General features: G+C 46.9%; 1 protein-coding gene across 1 annotated transcript; it reads right to left on the bottom strand.

Moving 5' to 3' along the window:
- Positions 1 to 964: 964 nt before the first annotated feature.
- Positions 965 to 3389, bottom strand: LOC123085173 (glucan endo-1,3-beta-glucosidase 10). The gene is made up of 2 exons (XM_044506774.1): positions 2088 to 3389; positions 965 to 1464 (listed from the first exon to the last, which is right to left on the bottom strand). Exons 1-2 carry the CDS (start codon positions 3270 to 3272, stop codon positions 1393 to 1395), a joined length of 1257 nt encoding a protein of 418 aa, XP_044362709.1. The 5' UTR covers positions 3273 to 3389; the 3' UTR covers positions 965 to 1392.
- Between the last annotated feature and the right edge of the window lie 15803 nt (positions 3390 to 19192).

The following is a 19192-nucleotide window of genomic DNA, read 5'->3' as shown; positions in this document are numbered from 1 at the left end:
GTCAAGGTGCCGACGAAGAAGGACGCGCGCCTGGTGTCGTGCTCGTCACGAAACCAGGTGTCCCACAGCGCGGAGTCGGCGGCGTACCTGGGGTCGTAGAAGAGGTTGTCGGAGAGGAGACGGCGGCGGCGCTCGATCTCCTCTTCGCGCGCACGGCCGCTCGTCGGGACCGGCGGGATGGGGACCTGGTCGGCGGAGAGGTGCCAGTTATTGGGGAGATGGGCGTCGCTCCAGGGGAGCGGCATCCTCGTCTCCCAATAACGGCGGCACACCGACGCTCAGACGTAATGCCGGTCGCTCTCGCCGGCGGACGTGGGCGCGATGGAGAAGGCGGGCGGCGCGGGGGCCCGGCGTGGTGGCGATGGCGAGGCGGGCTCCTTCTTCACCGAGCCGCGGCGGCGTCCCGACGAGGAGCCGGCCTCGCGGTCATGCCTGCCTTTGCGGCCGTAGTTTCAGAGGCCCATGGCTGCGGGGCGGCCGGCCGACGAGGTCTAGGCTAGGGTTTGGGACGTGGTCGCCGCTGTCGGGTTTGAGGAGGCCGCGAGGTGGCGTGGGGCAGTGTGGACGACGACCCGTCCATGCTTCCCACTTAAAGAAGGACGGCGACCGCTCGACGTGCGGATGACAGGTGGGGCCGCCCGCTTGTGCGCATTGATGTGGGCGGGTGGGAGGTAGGTGGCCGCCTGCCACGCGGCCCCGACGCGGACGAGCGCGCGTCCGTTTGGTGTCCGCCGCGACCCAAACCCGGCGCAAGTTTGCGCTCGAAATGGGTCGGCCCGGACACAAAACGGACAAGATGAGTCCGGGCCGTCGCGCGCTGAGCCGCCTCCTTTGTCCGTTTTACTCCAAACGGACGGGGCCAGACAGGATAGGGTCAACGCGGTGGAGTTGGCCTAACCTTCTGGACTTGAGCAATCGCAACATTATCACACTATTTTAACCGCTCGAAGTTGACGAATTCAGATGAACTTAATTTATTTTTCATTATTTGGAAAGGGATACTGGGCTTCAGCTTTTGTACTTCATGCATATTTATAGATAGCAGTACTGGGGTACCACTCAAGAGAACATTTCTATTAAAAGGCAATTAAAACCGACTGATTTGGGTCTATTTTAGTCCCAACGATCAGCGGTTTTTAAGGCACCAAGATGAAATACATAGCTTCGATGCCATAAAATTAATCGTTTCATCAGCTTACCCAGATCCACATCTCGGTCTCAGTCTTCGTCTTCAGCAACCACAACGGCAAAAGAACGCCGTGCAGAGGATCAGGATCATCATCATCATCAACACCATTGCTCCAGAGCAGGCAATTCTATTCCGTCCTATCCACCGACCCCTGAATCTCAGCCATCAAGACGAGTGGCACACTCCATGATGATCTCAGTACCTCAGGCTGCGACCATGAGGGCAGCAGCCGCACCTCCTGCCACAGCAGCTTGCACCCATGTCCACCGGCAACCCTTTTGAATCACAAGCCAAAAACAAACGAGAAACGCCACATGAGGAAAGCAGTAAAATGAGGAACATTGATTTTACTGAGAAAAAGGACAATCAGATCGGTCCCGGAAAGAACACCTGCCGGAGACTTCATTCGATTCTAGACGCGCATTTGGCATTTTGACTATCAAGTAGCAGGAAGTGAGAACTCCAGATCTACTATCTCTTGCTGGAGTCACCAGATCTACTTGTTTATTTTGGAAGCCTTTTTTATTTCCACAAGGAAAGTGAGCAGTTTTTTTGAAACCTGAGAATGATGTCGAGTTCCTACTCAGGGGGGAAACAAGAATCTGGTCGATGGTGACGGAGGGGTCACACCTAATTTTCGAGATGACGATTGCCAGAATCTGGATCTGTGTGGAATAAACAACTGACGTTGATGTTGATTACGCTGGAAACTTTTCTAATTGCACAATCTGAACTGCGTTGAGAGTCGACCGTGGTCAACCTACGGCATGTGCACTCTCGAGTGCGCAAAAGCAGCGAGAAATGATGCCATCACCTAAAGTGTCATCCCCCTTCCGCAGACAAACCCCTAAAGGTCAATGTAAGCATGAACAACTGAGAGAAATAGACTAGAGCTCACCGTGGGCTCCCGCGACGCGGCCGAGATGTCGTAGTAGCCGTTGTCTCCGCCGGTGCTGTTGCCGCCGGGGGTGAAGTCGCCGCGCGCGGGCTTGTACGTGAGCGGGTACACCGGCGTGCTGTCGGGCTTGAACAGGCCGTAGTTGCGCTCGGACGCCGGCCCGGGCTTCATGTTCTCGTTGAATAGCGCGAACACGTAGACGCGCAGCGGCACGTTGGGCTTGAGCGGCGTGCCCTTCCACTCCGCCACCAGCCGCATCACGTTGCTGTTGTACCGGGCCGCGCTCTCCGGCGTCGCGGCCTTCTCGTTGGCGTCCCCCGCGGAGGGCCACCCCGTCTCGGAGATCCGTATCTCCACCGTCCGCGCCGCCGCGCTGTTCGCCGCCGAGATGGCGTGGTACGCCGCGTCGACCTGCGCCACGAGGAGGTTGGGATAGTGCAGCCCGGTGTTGGCGTCCGGGACGCCGGGGTTGCTCGGCTCGAGGAGAGCGTAGTCCAGATGGATGCCCTTGGGGTCGTCGGAGTAGGCGAAGTAGGGGTAGGCGTTCACCAGGAACGGCGAGCCGGTCTTGGCGTGGAAGTCGAGGATGGGGCAGAGGTACTGGAGCAGGTCCTTCCGGAAGGCCCCCGCCGAGGGCGGGTAGGACGTCCCGAGGACGCCGAGGTTGTGCGCGGTCGTGACGGCGATCTGCTTGTCGAGGTTTGCCGCGGCGAGCGCGCCGTGGAGGGACTCCATGGCCGGGAGCAGGTTGCGGGTGAGCGCGGTGTCGTTGCCCGTGAGCACCTCGTTGCCCACGGTGAGCGCGACGATCTTGGTGTCCGGCAGGTAGGGCAGGATGCTGTCCTTGAGCCAGGACGTGGCGCCGGCCGGCTCGGCGACCGCGGCGAGGCACTGGTCGGGGACGCCGACGTAGAGCTCGATCCCGGTCTTGGCGAAGGCGCGCAGCACGCCGGGCTCGGGGTCGTAGAGCCGCACGCGGGCAATGCCGAGGCCCTGGAGCAGGGGCAGCGCGGCCTGCGGCGGCGGCAGGTTGTTTCCCACGCGGCCGTAGTTGATGCCCAGCAGCGACACCGGCGCCGGCGAGGCGTCCGACGCGAGCGCGAGCGCGAGCACGCACAGCGCCGCGGCGAGACAGAGGCCGCGGGCGCGCTGGAGCCGCCGCCGGCAGCCGTCGCGGAGCGGCATTATTGGAGGAGTGGAGCGGGATAGGGGAGAGCGAGGTGAGATTTGCGCGGACGAAGGTTTTGGGGCGGGGGGAGAGTGATTGGAGGTTGGAGGTGGGTATGTGGGAAGGAAGAGTGAGATTTGGGGAGTAGAAGGCGATCGGGTGAAGTTACCGACAGAACTGAAACGGCGATAGTAGCACAGTATCTTTTTTTTACCGACACGAAGCGTTGGGAGTTCTGCACGTGGGACCCGGAGACAGCGAGACAACGGGGGTTGTTTACTGGAGTAGTCCGTGGAATGGGATCCGATGGGCGGCACGCGAGACTGTGCCCGTAGGCCGTGGACCGTGCCGGTGCCGCCGCAACGGCTGTATTTCTGGGGCCGTCCAAGCATGGGAAACGTTGGTGCCTACTGTGGCACACACGTGACGGTGGCAGGGGTGGGGGAGCCGCCCATCGCAAGTAGACGTTGCAAAAGGTCTCATTTTTCACTACTCCTTTTGTTTTTATTTACTTTGCATATTAGGTTTGTCTAAGCTTAAACTTCATATTTTTTCAACAAGTTTGTAAAAAATATATTAACATAATACACCATCAAATATATATCATTGCATGTATTTCACATCATATAAATTTGTTGATGTAAATGTTCAATTGTTTTCTAAAATTTGGTCAAATTTTATAAAGTTTGACTCCAATTAAAACTAATATGTGGAATAAATAAAAACGGAGGGAGTGCGAGTAGTGCATTGCTGCAAGGAATTGATTTCATCCAAAGTCAATAATGTGGCACAGAGTGCTAGCAAAAGAAGATGAATACAACAAACTCGTTGTTCTTTTTAGCCAAACTGCTGATGAGTGCAGCCCGTCAATTTTCTTGGGCCCATGGGCTAGTATGAAACCAGGGTCAGCGCCAGAATGATGCTATTGGTCGACGCACACCACACCCTTGACACGTGAAGATGGAACCATCTGTGAGGACTCGTCCATGCTTGAGCACATGACGTTGGAGTTTCATGAGCAGCTCTATACATCGGAGGGTGTAATTGGCCGAGGAAGTGGTAGCATCTAGGACCATTAGTTGAATGCATGTGCGTTGCTAGGGAATAAAAACATTAAGACCCCGTTTGGTAGCAAAGTGTTTTCTAACCATTTCAAGAATACTATCATTTTTTAGATTACCATAGTTTTATTTACAATGGGTTGTTTGATTGCCCCTAACAACTGTGGTTTTAATGCTATAATATTTACCAAACTGTAGTTTTTTCTCAGCATAAAAAAAAGAACCTCAAACCTCTCTTTTTTTAAAGAAAGCAGCCGAAAAGAAGGGACTCGCCTCGTTATCCTTCCCCGCTCTGCTCAACAACTCGCCCTGGCCTCGCTCCCGCAGCCACGTCGCGGTGTCGCCTTTGGAGATATCTCCCTCATCGACCATGGGGAAGCAAAGAGACCGTGATGGAGAAGGTGAGTACACTGTCCTTTATCCTCCCGCAATCGCTCCTCCTGCATCTCCACGCCGATCGCCGGCCCCTTCCTCCTCCCGTTGCGGATTGGATCCGGAACCTGAGATTTGTTCTCAGAAGTACAAAGAAGGAGTATGTGCTGGATCAACCCCTGGGTGACCCTCCTGCAAAGGATGCACCAAAAGAAGTTGTATGCTTTCACTGCTCGTGGTGATGACTATGAGTCAGTCCAGTGCCTCATGTTGACTTGCATGGAGTCAGTCCAGTGCCTCATGTTGACTTGCGTGGATCCTAAACTGTAAAAACGTTTTGAACGTTCTACCACTCAATTCATAATCGGGTCTCTGGAAGTTCTGTACAAGAAGCAGACAAGGACCGAAAGTTTTGAAATAACTAAGGCCTTGATTGAATGCAAGACGACAGAGGGTTCCTCAATGAGTGAGCATATAGTGAATCTCGCTCCTATGTTTATAGATTGTCTTCTCTGGAATTTGGAATTCCTCGGACACTCGGTACAGATATTGTGCTTGCTTCACTCCCCCCATCTTACGATGCTTTTATCATGAATAACAACATGAACGGGGCAGAGAAAAGTGCAAACGAGTTATTTGCTATGCTCAAAGTAGAAGCTCAGATGTAGAAGAACAAACAAGTGTTGATAGTCAACAAGACCACCAGTTTCAAGAAGAAGGGCAAGTCCAAGAAGAAATCTACTGGTGCCGGTAAGACCGTCTCTTAAGAGAAGAACAAGGGTGAAGCCAATAAGGAGACAGAACGTTTCTACAACAAACAAAACGGACACTGGAAACACAACTGCAAGAAGTACTTGGCGGATAAGAGGAACGGTTCTTCCAATAAAGGCATAATAGTAATACAAAGTTAATGTTATTCTAGTTGCTGATTTACTGTAGGTCATGAGTATTTGATATTAGTCGGTTGCTCCTATTTGCAAACCGATGCAGGGACTACAAAAAGCTCGCAAGTTGAGAAGAAATCAAGATATTGTTGGGGAACGTAGCAGAAATTCAAAATTTTCCTACGTGTCACCAAGATCTATCTATGGAGAGACTAGCAACGAGGGGAAGGAGAGTGCATCTACATACCCTTGTAGATCGCTAAGCGGAAGCGTTCAAGAGAACGGGGTTGATGGAGTCGTACTCGTCGTGATTCAAATCACCGATGATCCTAGCGCCGAACGGACGGCACCTCCGCGTTCAACACACGTACGGAGCAGCGACGTCTCCTCCTTCTTGATCCAGCAAGGGGGGAGGAGAGGTTAATGGAGATCCAGCAGCACGACGGCGTGGTGGTGGAAGTAGCGGGATTCCAACAGGGCTTCGCCAAGCGCTGCGGGAGGAGGGAGATGTGTCATGGGAGGGAGAGGGAGGCGCCAGGCCTTAGGTATGTTGCCCTCCCTTCCCCCCCCACTATATATAGGGCCAAGGGAGAGGGGGAGGGCGCAGCCTTGCCCCTTCCTCCAAGGAAGGGTGCGGCCAAGGGGGGAGGAGTTCATCCTCCCCAAGGCACCTCGGAGGTGCCTTCCCCCTTTAGGACTCTCCTCTCCTCTTGTCCCTTTGGCGCATGGGCCTCTAGGGGCTGGTGCCCTTGGCCCATGTAGGCCAAGGCGCACCCCCTACAGCCCATGTGGCCCCCGGGGCAGGTGGCCCCACCCGGTGGACCCCCGGGACCCTTCCGGTGGTCCCGGTACAATACCGGTGACCCCGAAACTTGTCCCGATGGCCGAAATAGCACTTCCTATATATAATTCTTTACCTCCGGACCATTCCGGAACTCCTCGTGACGTCCGGGATCTCATCCGGGACTCCGAACAACTTTCGGGTTACCGCATACTAATATCTCTATAACCCTAGCGTCACCGAACCTTAAGTGTGTAGACCCTACGGGTTCGGGAGACATGCAGACATGACCGAGACGTTCTCCGGTCAATAACCAACAGCGGGATCTGGATACCCATGTTGGCTCCCACATGTTCCACGATGATCTCATCGGATGAACCACGATGTCAAGGACTTAATCAATCCCGTATACAATTCCCTTTGTCTAGCGGTACGATACTTGCCCGAGATTCGATCGTCGGTATCCCGATACCTTGTTCAATCTCGTTACCGGCAAGTCTCTTTACTCGTTCCGTAACACATCATCCCGTGATCAACTCCTTGATCACATTGTGCACATTATGATGATGTCCTACCGAGTGGGCCCAGAGATACCTCTCCGTCACACGGAGTGACAAATCCCAGTCTCGATTCGTGCCAACCCAACAGACACTTTCGGAGATACCCGTAGTGTACCTTTATAGCCACCCAGTTACGTTGTGACGTTTGGCACACCCAAAGCACTCCTACGGTATCCGGGAGTTGCACAATCTCATGGTCTAAGGAAATGATACTTGACATTAGAAAAGCTTTAGCATACGAACTACACGATCTAGTGCTATGCTTAGGATTGGGTCTTGTCCATCACATCATTCTCCTAATGATGTGATCCCGTTATCAACGACATCCAATGTCCATGGTCAGGAAACCGTAACCATCTATTGATCAACGAGCTAGTCAACTAGAGGCTTACTAGGGACATGGTGTTGTCTATGTATCCACACATGTATCTGAGTTTCCTATCAATACAATTCTAGCATGGATAATAAACGATTATCATGAACAAGGAAATATAATAATAATCAATTTATTATTGCCTCTAGGGCATATTTCCAACAGTCTCCCACTTGCACTAGAGTCAATAATCTAGTTCACATCGATATGTGATTAACACTCAAGGTCACATCCCCATGTGACTAACACCCAAAGAGTTTACTAGAGTCAATAATCTAGTTCACATTTACCATGTGATTAACACTCGATGAGTTCTGGGTTTGATCATGTTATGCTTGTGAGAGAGGTTATAGTCAACGGGTCTGAACCTTTCAGATCCGTGTGCGCTTTACAAATCTCTATGTCATCTCCTAGATGCAACTACTACGCTACATTTGGAGCCATTCCAAATAACTGTTCTACTTGGAGCTATTCTAAATTGTTGCTCCATTATACGTATCCGGTATCTCTACTCAGAGCTATCCGGATAGGTGTTAAGCTTGCATCGACGTAACCCTTTACGACGAACTCTTTTACCACCTCCATAATCGAGAAAATTCCTTAGTCCACTAGTTACTAAGGATAACTTTGACCGCTGTCTTGTGATCCATTCTTGGATCACTCTTGTACCCCTTGACTGACTCATGGCAAGGCACATTTCAGGTGCGGTACACAGCATAGCATACTGTAGGGCCTATGTCTTAAGCATAGGGGACGACCTTCGTCCTTTCTTTCTATTCTGCCGTGGTCGAGCTTTAAGTCTTAACTTCATACCTTACCACTCAGGCAAGAACTCCTTCTTTGACTGATCCATCTTGAACACCTTCAAGATCATGTCAAGGTATGTGCTCATTTGAAAGTACCATTAAGCGTTTTGATCTATCCTCATAGATCTTGATGCTCAATGTTCAAGTAGCTTAATCCAGGCCTTCCATTGAAAAACACTTTCAAATAACCCTATATGCTTTCCAGAAATCCTACGTCATTTCTGATCCATAATATGTCAACAACATATACTCATCAGAAATTCTATAGTGCTCCCACTCACTTCTTTGGAAATACAAGTTTCTCATAAACTTTGTATAAACCCAAAATCTTTGATCATCTCATCAAAGCGTACATTCCAACTCCGAGATGCTTACTCCAGTCCTTAGAAGGATTACTGGAGCTTTGCATACTTATTAGCATCTTTCAGGATTGACAAAACCTTCCGGTTGTATCACATACAACCTTTCCTCAAGAAAATCGTCGAGGAAACAATGTTTCGACATCCTATCTGCAAGATTTCATAAATAATGCAGTAATCGCTAATATAATTCCAACAGACTCTTAGCATCGCTACGAGTGAGAAAGTCTCATCGTAGTCAACTCCTTGAACTTGTCGGGAAACATCTTAACGACAAGTCGAGCTTTCTTAATGGTGACATTTACCATCATTGTCCGTCTTCCTTTTAAAATCCATCTGTACTCAACAGCCTTACGACCATCAAGTAGTTCTTCCAAAGTCTACACTTTGTTTTCATACATGGATCCTCTCTCGGATTTTATGGTCTTGAGCCATTTATCGGAATCCAGGCCCACCACCGCTTCTCCATAGCTCGTAGGTTCATTGTTGTCTAGCAACATGACTTCCAAGACAGGGTTACGTACCACTTTGAAGTAGTACGCATCCTTGTCGACCTACGAGGTTTGGTAGTGACTTGATCTGAAGTTTCATGATCACTATCATAAGCTTCCACTTCAATTGGTGTAGGTGCCACAGGAACAACTTCCTGTGCCCTGCCACACACTAGTTGAAGAGACGGTTCAATAACCTCATCAAGTCTCCACCATCCTCCCACTCAATTCTTTCGAGAGAAACTTTTCCTCGAGAAAGGACCCGATTCTAGAAACAATCCCTTATTGCTTTTGAATCTGAGACAGGAGGTATACCCAACTGTTTTGGGTGTCCTATGAAGATGCATTTATCCGCTTTGGGTTCGAGCTTATCAGCCTGAAACTTTTTCACATAAGCGTCGCAGCCCCAAACTTTTAAGAAATGACAGCTTAGGTTTTCCTAAACCATAGTTCATACGGTGTCATCTCATCGGAATTACGTGGTGCCCCTTTTTAAAGTGAATGTGGTTGTCTCTAATGCCTAACCCATAAACTATCGTGGTAATTCGATAAGAGACATCATGGTATGCATCATATCCAATAGGGTGCAGTTATGATGTTCGGACACACCATCACACTATGGTGTTCCAGGCTGTATTAGTTGTGAAACAATTTCCACAATGTCTTAATTCTGTGCCAAACTCGTAATTCAGATATTCATCTCTATGATCATATCATAGATATTTTATCCTCTTGTCACGACGATCTTTCAACTTCACCCTGAAATTACTTGAACCTTTCAATAATTCAGACTCGTGATTCATCAAGTAAATATACTCAACATCTACTCAAATTATCTGTGAAGTAAGAGCATAACGATATCCACTACACGCCTCAGCACTCATTGGACTGCACACATCAAAATGTATTACTTCCAACAAGTTGCTTTCTAGTTCCATTTTACTGAAAACGAGGCTTTCAGTCATCTTGCCCATGTGGTATGATTTGCATGTCTCAAGTGATTCAAAATCAAGTGAGTTCAAACGGTCCATTTGCATGGAGTTTCTTCATGCATATACACCAATAGACATGGTTCGCATGTCTCAAACTTTTTAAAAAAAGAGTGAGCCCAAAGATCCATCAACATGGAGCTTCTTCATGCGTTTTATACCGATATGACTTACGTGGCAGTGCCACAAGTAGGTGGTATTATCATTACTATCTTATATCTTTTGGCATGAACATGTGTATCACTACGATCGAGATTCAATAAACCATTCATTTTAGGTGTAAGACCATCGAAGGTATTATTCAAATAAACAGAGTAACCATTATTCTCCTTAAATGAATAACCGTATTGCGATAGACGTAATCCAATCATGTCTATGCTCAACGCAAACACCAAATAACAATTATTTAGGTTTAACCCCAATCTCGATGGTAGAGGGAGCGTGCGATGCTTGATCATATCAACATTGGAAACACTTCCAACACATATCGTCAGCTCACCTTTAGCTAGTCTCCGTTTATTCCGTAGCTTTTATTTCGAGTTACTAACACTTAGCAACCGAACCGGTATCTAATACCCTGGTGCTACTAGGAGTACTAGTAAAGTACACATTAACATAATGTATATCCAATATACTTCTATCGACCTTGCCAGCCTTCTTATCTACCAAGTATCTAGGGTAATTCTGCTCCAGTGGCTGTTCCCTTTATTACAGAAGCACTTAGTCTCGGGTTTGGGTTCAACCTTGGGTTTCTTCACTAGAGCAGCAGCTGATTTGCCGTTTCATGAAGTATCCCTTCTTGCCCTTGCCCTTCTTAAAACTAGTGGTTGCACTAACCATCAACAATTGATGCTCCTTCTTGATTTCTACTTTCGCGGTGTCAAACATTGCGAGTATTTCAAGGATCATCATGTCTATCCCTGATATGTTATAGTTCATCACGAAGCTCTAGCAGCTTGGTCGTAATGACTTCGGAGAAACATCACTATCTCATCTGGAAGATCAACTCCCACTTGATTCAAATGATTGTTGTATTCAGACAGTCTGAGCACAAGCTCAACAATTGAGCTTTCATCCCTTAGTTTGCAGGCTAAGAAAATCGTCGGAGGTCTTATACCTCTTGACGTGGGCATGAGCCTGAAATCCCAATTTCAGCCCTCAAAACATCTCATATGTTTTGCGACGTTTCAAAACCGTCTTCGGTGCCTCAACTCTAAACTGTTTAACTGAACTATCACGTAGTTATCAAAATGTGTATGTCAGATGTTCGCAACATCCACAGACGACGTTCGAGGTTCAGCACACTGAGCGGTGCATTAAGGACATAAGCCTTCTATGAAGCAATGAGGACAATCCTCAGTTTACGGACCTAGTCCGCATAATTCTACTATCAACTTTCAACTAAATTTTCTCTAGGAACATATCTAAACAGTAGAACTAAAGCGCGAGCTACGACATAATTTGCAAAATCCTTTTGACTATGTTCAGGATAAACAAGTTCATCTTATGAACTCCCACTCAGATAGACATCCCTCTAGTCATCTAAGTGATTACATGATCCGAGTCAACTAGGCCGTGTCCGATCATCAAGTGAGACAGACTAGTCAACATCGGTGAACATCTTCATGTTGATCGTATCTTCTATATGACTCATGTTCGACCTTTCGGTCTTCTGAGTTCCGAGGCCATGTCTGTACATGCTAGGCTCGTCAAGTCAACCTAAGTGTTTCGCGTGTGTAAATCTGGCTTACACCCGTTGTATGTGAACGTAAGAATCTAACACCCGATCATCACGTGGTGCTTCGAAACACGAACTGTCGCAACGGTGCACAGTTAGGGGGAACACTTTCTTGAAATTTTAACGAGGGATCATCTTATTTACTACCGTCGTTCTAAGCAAATAAGATGTATAAACATGATAAACATCACATGCAATCAAATAGTGACATGATATGGCCAATATCATATTGCTCCTTTTGATCTCCATCTTCGGGGCTCCATGATCATCATCGTCACCGGCATGACACCATGATCTCCATCATCATGATCTCCATCATTGTGTCTCCATGAAGTTGTCTCGCCAACTATTACTTCTACTACTACAGCTAACGGTTAGCAATAAAGTAAAGTAATTACATGACGTTTATGTTGACACGCAGGTCATAAATAAATTAAGACAACTCCTATGGCTCCTGCCGGTTGTCATACTCATCGACATGCAAGTCGTGATTCCTATTACAAGAACATGATCAATCTCATACATCACATATATCATTCATCACATCCTTTGGCCATATCACATCACATAGCATACCCTGCAAAAACAAGTTAGACGTCCTCTAATTGTTGTTGCATGTTTTACGTGGCTGCTATGGGTTTCTAGCAAGAACGTTTCTTACCTACGCAAAAACCACAACGTGATATGCCAATTGCTATTTACCCTTCATAAGGACCCTTTTCATCGAATCCGATCCGACTAAAGTGGGAGAGACAGACACCCGCCAGCCACCTTATGCAACTAGTGCATGTTTGTCGGTGGAACCAGTCTCACGTAAGAGTACGTGTAAGGTCGGTCCGGGCCGCTTCATCCCACGATGCCGCCGAATCAAGATAAGACTAGTAACGGCAAGCATATTGAACAAAATCAACGCCCACAACTACTTTGTGTTCTACTCGTGCATAGAAACTACGCATAGACCTAGCTCATGATGCCACTGTTGGGGAACGTAGCATAAATTCAAAATTTTCCTACGTGTCACCAAGATCTATCTATGGAGTCATCTAGCAACGAGGGAGGAGTGGATCTACATACCCTTGTAGATCGCGCGCGGAAGCGTTCAAGAGAACGGGGTTGATGGAGTCGTACTCGTCGTGATCCAAATCACCGATGATCCTAGCGCCGAACGGACGGCACCTCCGCGTTCAACACACGTACGGAGCAGCGACGTCTCCTCCTTCTTGATCCAGCAAGGGGGAAGGAGAGGTTGATGGAGATCCAGCAGCACGACGGCGTGGTGGTGGAAGTAGCGGGATTCCAACAGGGCTTCGCCAAGCACTGCGGGAGGAGGGAGGTGTGTCATGGGAGGGAGAGGGAGGCGCCAGGGCTTGGGTATGGTTGCCCTCCCTTCCCCCCACTATATATAGGGCCAAGGGAGAGGGGGAGGGCGCAGCCTTGCCCCTTCCTCCAAGGAAGGGTGCGGCCAAGGGGGGAGGAGTCCATCCTCCCCAAGGCACCTCGGAGGTGCCTTCCCCCTTTAGGACTCTCCCCTCCTCTTGTCCCTTTGGCGCATGGGCCTCTAGGGGCTGGTGCCCTTGGCCCATGTAGGCCAAGGCGCACCCCCTACAGCCCATGTGGCCCCCGGGGCAGGTGGCCCCACCCGGTGGACCCCCGGGACCCTTCCGGTGGTCCCGGTACAATACCGGTGACCCCGAAACTTGTCCCGATGGCCGAAATAGCACTTCCTATATATAATTCTTTACCTCCGGACCATTCCGGAACTCCTCGTGACGTCCGGGATCTCATCCGGGACTCCGAACAACTTTCGGGTTACCGCATACTAATATCTCTATAACCCTAGCGTCACCGAACCTTAAGTGTGTAGACCCTACGGGTTCGGGAGACATGCAGACATGACCGAGATGACTCTCCGGTCAATAACCAACAGCGGGATCTGGATACCCATGTTGGCTCCCACATGTTCCACGATGATCTCATCGGATGAACCACGATGTCAAGGACTTAATCAATCCCGTATACAATTCCCTTTGTCTAGCGGTACGATACTTGCCCGAGATTCGATCGTCGGTATCCCGATACCTTGTTCAATCTCGTTACCGGCAAGTCTCTTTACTCGTTCCGTAACACATCATCCCGTGATCAACTCCTTGATCACATTGTGCACATTATGATGATGTCCTACCGAGTGGGCCCAGAGATACCTCTCCGTCACACGGAGTGACAAATCCCAGTCTCGATTCGTGCCAACCCAACAGACACTTTCGGAGATACCCGTAGTGTACCTTTATAGCCACCCAGTTACGTTGTGACGTTTGGCACACCCAAAGCACTCCTACGGTATCCGGGAGTTGCACAATCTCATGGTCTAAGGAAATGATACTTGACATTAGAAAAGCTTTAGCATACGAACTACACAATCTAGTGCTATGCTTAGGATTGGGTCTTGTCCATCACATCATTCTCCTAATGATGTGATCCCGTTATCAATGACATCCAATGTCCATGGTCAGGAAACCGTAACCATCTATTGATCAACGAGCCAGTCAACTAGAGGCTTACTAGGGACATGGTGTTGTCTATGTATCCACACATGTATCTGAGTTTCCTATCAATACAATTCTAGCATGGATAATAAACGATTATCATGAACAAGGAAATATAATAATAATCAATTTATTATTGCCTCTAGGGCATATTTCCAACAACAACACCATATGAGTTATGGAGTACATAGTCCAGACAAAATGCTAATTTTTAGATGATCCCAAAACATAATTGGGTATTCCTTCGACCAAAATTTCAAAGACAAAGTGTTTGTCATAAAAAAGAACACTTTCTCGAGAAGGAGTTTTCTTGCTAAAGAAGTAAGTGGGAGGACAATGCAACTTGATATGATTATCAAATCTCTGGGGAAGTAGAAGGATTAGCAACCGGAAATTATTTCGAAAAATTGTCCTCACAGCTGAGCCATAATTTACTACACTAGATGTGGAAACTCTAATTAAAGATTGCAACTAAACAAGCGTAAACCAAGAAAAGTTAATGAACCTCTTGACAATCTCAAAGTGAGATATTCATCTTAGAAGAAGATGAACCTATGTGCTACAAGTAAGCGATGGCACATCCCAGCTCGAAGGATTGGCTTATAGACATGCACAACAAAAAGGAGTTCATGTACAATTAAGTGTGGAACTTAGTTGGTTCTCTAGAAGGTATAAATATCATACACGGCAATTAAGTTTGGAACTTAGATAAAGTAAATGGAATGGATGTGAAATCTAGTTGCCTGAATGGAAAGGGATGTATGAATGATACAACTGGAAGGTTTCTAGATCCTCAGAATACCGAATGAGTGTGCAAGCTTCAAAAGTTTTTATGTTTTGAAGCTAAGTATCAAGGAGCCAAAAATTTCAATGAAATAGTAAAAGAGTTTGATGTTGATGAAATGATTACAAAACTTGTGAAGTTTAGTGGGAGCTCTATAACATTTTGAATCTTGTATGTAAATGACATATTGAAGATTGGAAATAAAATAAATTTTGTAAGCACAACAATTTTTTAAAGAATATGTTTCCAATGAAAGTCTAAAGCAAAGCAAACTATTGGATATAAAGATCTATAAAGATAGATCAAGACATCTAATTGTGCTAACCTGAATGAATACATTAACAAGGTTTAAAATGGAGAATGTGTTTTCTCCCAAAGTCACATAACATGATGCTTAGAAGAAATCAATGTCCTAGGACAGTTGAGAAGCATGAACAAATGAGAGGATTATTGAATCTATCATGAATGTCATGATATGTAAAAGGCTAGGGGTATCTACGTAATAAATGTTAGTAGCAAGTGATATTGAATGACTCACTAAGTAATTGGTAATATAAGTACCTCAGAAGGACAAACATATTGTCTATAGAGGAGATGAAGAAAGTACATTGTAAATGGTTACAAGAAACACTAGCTTCATAACTTATATAAATTATTGTTGGGATATAATTGTTTGGAATAAGTAAGCATGAACGACATTGTGGATTCTATAACGGTAGAAGAATATGTTGATAACATTAGATGTTTAAAGAATAGTCAGAATCAAGAAGTGTCTTGATATATTTTATCAAGAAGTATCTTGATACCAAGTGTGATGAAACCAATAACATTGTATTATGAATATAGTTAATCAAGAAGTGTCTTGATATAACTGGTGTGATTCTAAGTGCACATGAAAGCAAATGATACTATATTATGAATAATAGTACCATTTGATGCAGAGCATCCTACGATCATCCCCATGTACACTACGACTACTCCCCAAGCCCCAAGTGAACATATGATGAGACCTCAAGCATACGCCATTGGACACTAGCTGAACCAGCTCCTAAATACTTCCCCTTCCCATTCATGCGAGACATGGTGGCTACCTAATGCAAAGACACTACATGTTCTTAGGTACCAAGAAGACCCTCTCGATGATGCTTGGAACGATGGATAAGTCCCCAAGTACATGGATGAAGGAGCACGACAAGAGAAACTGCTGAACGACTACAGCGGCCGGACATTCGGCCCATGGCCTGGACATCCGGCGCCCGAAGACAGTTGCAACGGCAACAGTCCAGCCGCCTATAAGATACAGGGCCCGGACATCCGGCCTTGGCCTGGACATCTGGCCTGGCGCGAGCCGCCGGACATCCGACCCTCTCTCGGGAATCTGACCTGATACCTACAGAAGCTGGACCCAAGCTAGCCCGGACATCCGGCTTGTCCCGAAGCCCAGGACATCCAGCCCCTAGCCCGGACGTCCAGCACCCGCGCGTGCCTAACCGGGCTAGAGGCCCATGTACCCCCTTTCCTTCGCCCAACTTGTACTAGAACTATATATAGACTGTCACCCCCTCCTAGCCAGGGTTAGGAAAGGTTAGAGCTCATTAGAGATAGAGCTTTGCTCATCCACGCAACCCTACTCCTATGGAGACCTAGACCTCCTAGGAGAAGATCCCCCAAGTGGATTCAAGACCCCTTCTTAGGGAAGATCCTTCTAGGATTTAAGACCTCAACTCCTTCAAGGATTGGGATGGACTAGTGTCTTTTTTACCATCTTGTGTTGGATTTGGACCTTTGCATCCCTCTATGTGTATGTGAATTTAGCATATCTGTGATTCGATCTTGTCTATTTGAGAGTTCTTCTTGTGTTCTTCTCTTGAATTGCTCCTTTCCCCCTCCAAGTGTGAAAAGCTCATGAACTTAGGGTTCCACCCTACATCATCTTGGATCAGAGCCACGTTGATTCACAACTTGGAGTTCTTCGCCTCCATTTTCTAGCCCCAATTTTGTGTGTTTTTGCCCAATTTCGAAAATTCCCCAAAAATAGCCATACAATTTTTCTTGTGATTTGTTGGTTTGATGATGTTTTATTGGATTTGATCCATGGATTTGTTGTGTTACTAGTGGATCTAGCTTCCCTCAACTTTTCCCAATTTCATCCATGAAATCTTTTCAATTTTGACCTTGGAATCACGAAATTCTTCCCGAAATCAAATTTTCTAGCCCCAAATCGAGATCTGAAATTTGTCGGGCAAGACATCCGGGTCCCGGCCAGACATCCGGCTCCTGGAGCGCAAAACGCGTAGGTTTATGGATAGAGGGCCCCAGAAATCCGGCCTACCCCCGGACATCCGGCCCCTGCAGTTTCAGCCTTCCGTGTTTCACCATTTTGACCATAACTAATTCATTCAGAGTCCGATTTTAACGTTCTTTAGCTTGTTTTGTAGCTATTGACATCCCCCGTCACAAAAAATACTACCATCATCATTTGCCTCCATCAAATTTTTCGAAATTTGGCATCTTTGCCTAGGCTTCCACCACATCTTCCACAATACCACCATAGCCTTCCGCAACCTAACCCATTTTGTTCCCCATTGCATTTGAGGTTGTTTGAATTGTCGTTTGTGTCTCCTAAGGTGTTTCGGCTACTTAGGGATGGGGACTTCAACTTGAACTCTGCATTGCCAACTTCGTTACCATCACCGCATTCCGCTACCTCCATTTGATGTTTAATGTTTGAGATTTTGAGTTCGCGATTTTTCCATTTCTAAGGTGTTTCGGCTAATTAGGGACGGTTTGACATCAAGGACACCACGACTCATCATCACCACGGACTCGACATCGACAACGACCACTTCATCATTTTGACACCCCAACCATAAGCAAGAACAATAACCTTGACGACATTGATACGTCTCCAACGTATCTATAATTTTTGTTTGTTACATGCTGTTATGTTATCATTCTTGGATGTTTTACAATCATTTTATAGCAACTTTATATCATTTTTTGGGACTAACCTATTGGCATAGTGCCTAGCACCAGTTGCTGTTTTTTGCTTGTTTTTTTACTTCGCAGAAAATCAATACCAAAAGGAGTCCAAACACAGTGAAACTTTTTGGAGAATTTTTCTGGACCAGAAGACACCTGTTGGGCCAAAGAAGTACCAGAGGTGCGGTTCCGAGGGGAGTACAACCCACCTAGGTGCGCCTGGGGGCCCAGGCGCGCCCTGATGGGTTGTGCCCACTTCGGCCGCATCCCGCACCGCCTCTTTGCTTTATAAATACCCCAAAAATCCAAAAACCCTTGGGGAGTCGAAGAAACACAATTCCACCCGCCGCAAGTTCTAGAACCACGAGATCCAATCTAGACACCATCACGGAGGGGTTCATCATCCTCATTGGTGCCTCTCCAATGATGCGTGAGTAGTTCATTGTAGACCTACGGGTCCGTAGATAGTAGCTAGATGGCTTCCTCTCTCTCTCTCTCTCTCTCTCTCTCTCTCTTTTGATTCTCAATACAATGGTCTCTTGGAGATCTATTTGATGTAACTCATTTTGTGGTGTGTTTGTTGGGATCCGATGAACTTTGAGTTTATGATCAGAATCCATGGAAGTTATTTGAGTTTTGATCTCTTATATGCATGATTGCTTATAGCCTCGTATTTATTCTTCGAATCTTTGATTTAGTTAGGCCAACTAGATCGATTTTTCTTGCCATGGGAAGAGGTGCTTTGTGGTGGGTTCGATCTTACGGTGCTTAATCCCAGTGACAGAAGGGGACATGACACGTATGTATCGTTGCTATTAAGGATAACAAGATGGGTTCTATCCCTACATGAATAGATCTTGTCTACATTATATCATCGTTCTTATTGCATTACTACGTTTTTCCATGGACTTAATACACTAGATGCATGCTGGATAGCGGTCAATGTGTGGAGTAATAGTAGTAGATGCAGACAGGAGTCGATCTACTAATCTTGGACGTGATGCCTATATAATGATCATTGCCTAGATATCGTCATAATTATTTGAAGTTCTATTAATTTCCCAATAGTAATTTGTTTACCCGCCGTATGCTATTTTTATCGAGAGAAACCACTAGTGAAATCTACGGCCACCTGGTCTATTCTTTATCATATTTGCTTTCCGATCTATTATTTGCCTCTTTTATTTTCAGATCTATTATTCCAAAAACCCAAA

This window comes from Triticum aestivum, chromosome 4A, assembly GCF_018294505.1.
Source record: "Triticum aestivum cultivar Chinese Spring chromosome 4A, IWGSC CS RefSeq v2.1, whole genome shotgun sequence".
Lineage (NCBI taxonomy): Eukaryota > Viridiplantae > Streptophyta > Magnoliopsida > Poales > Poaceae > Triticum > Triticum aestivum.
Note: the sequence above shows the minus strand (reverse complement) of the source record. Positions and strands in the feature narration are given on the sequence as shown.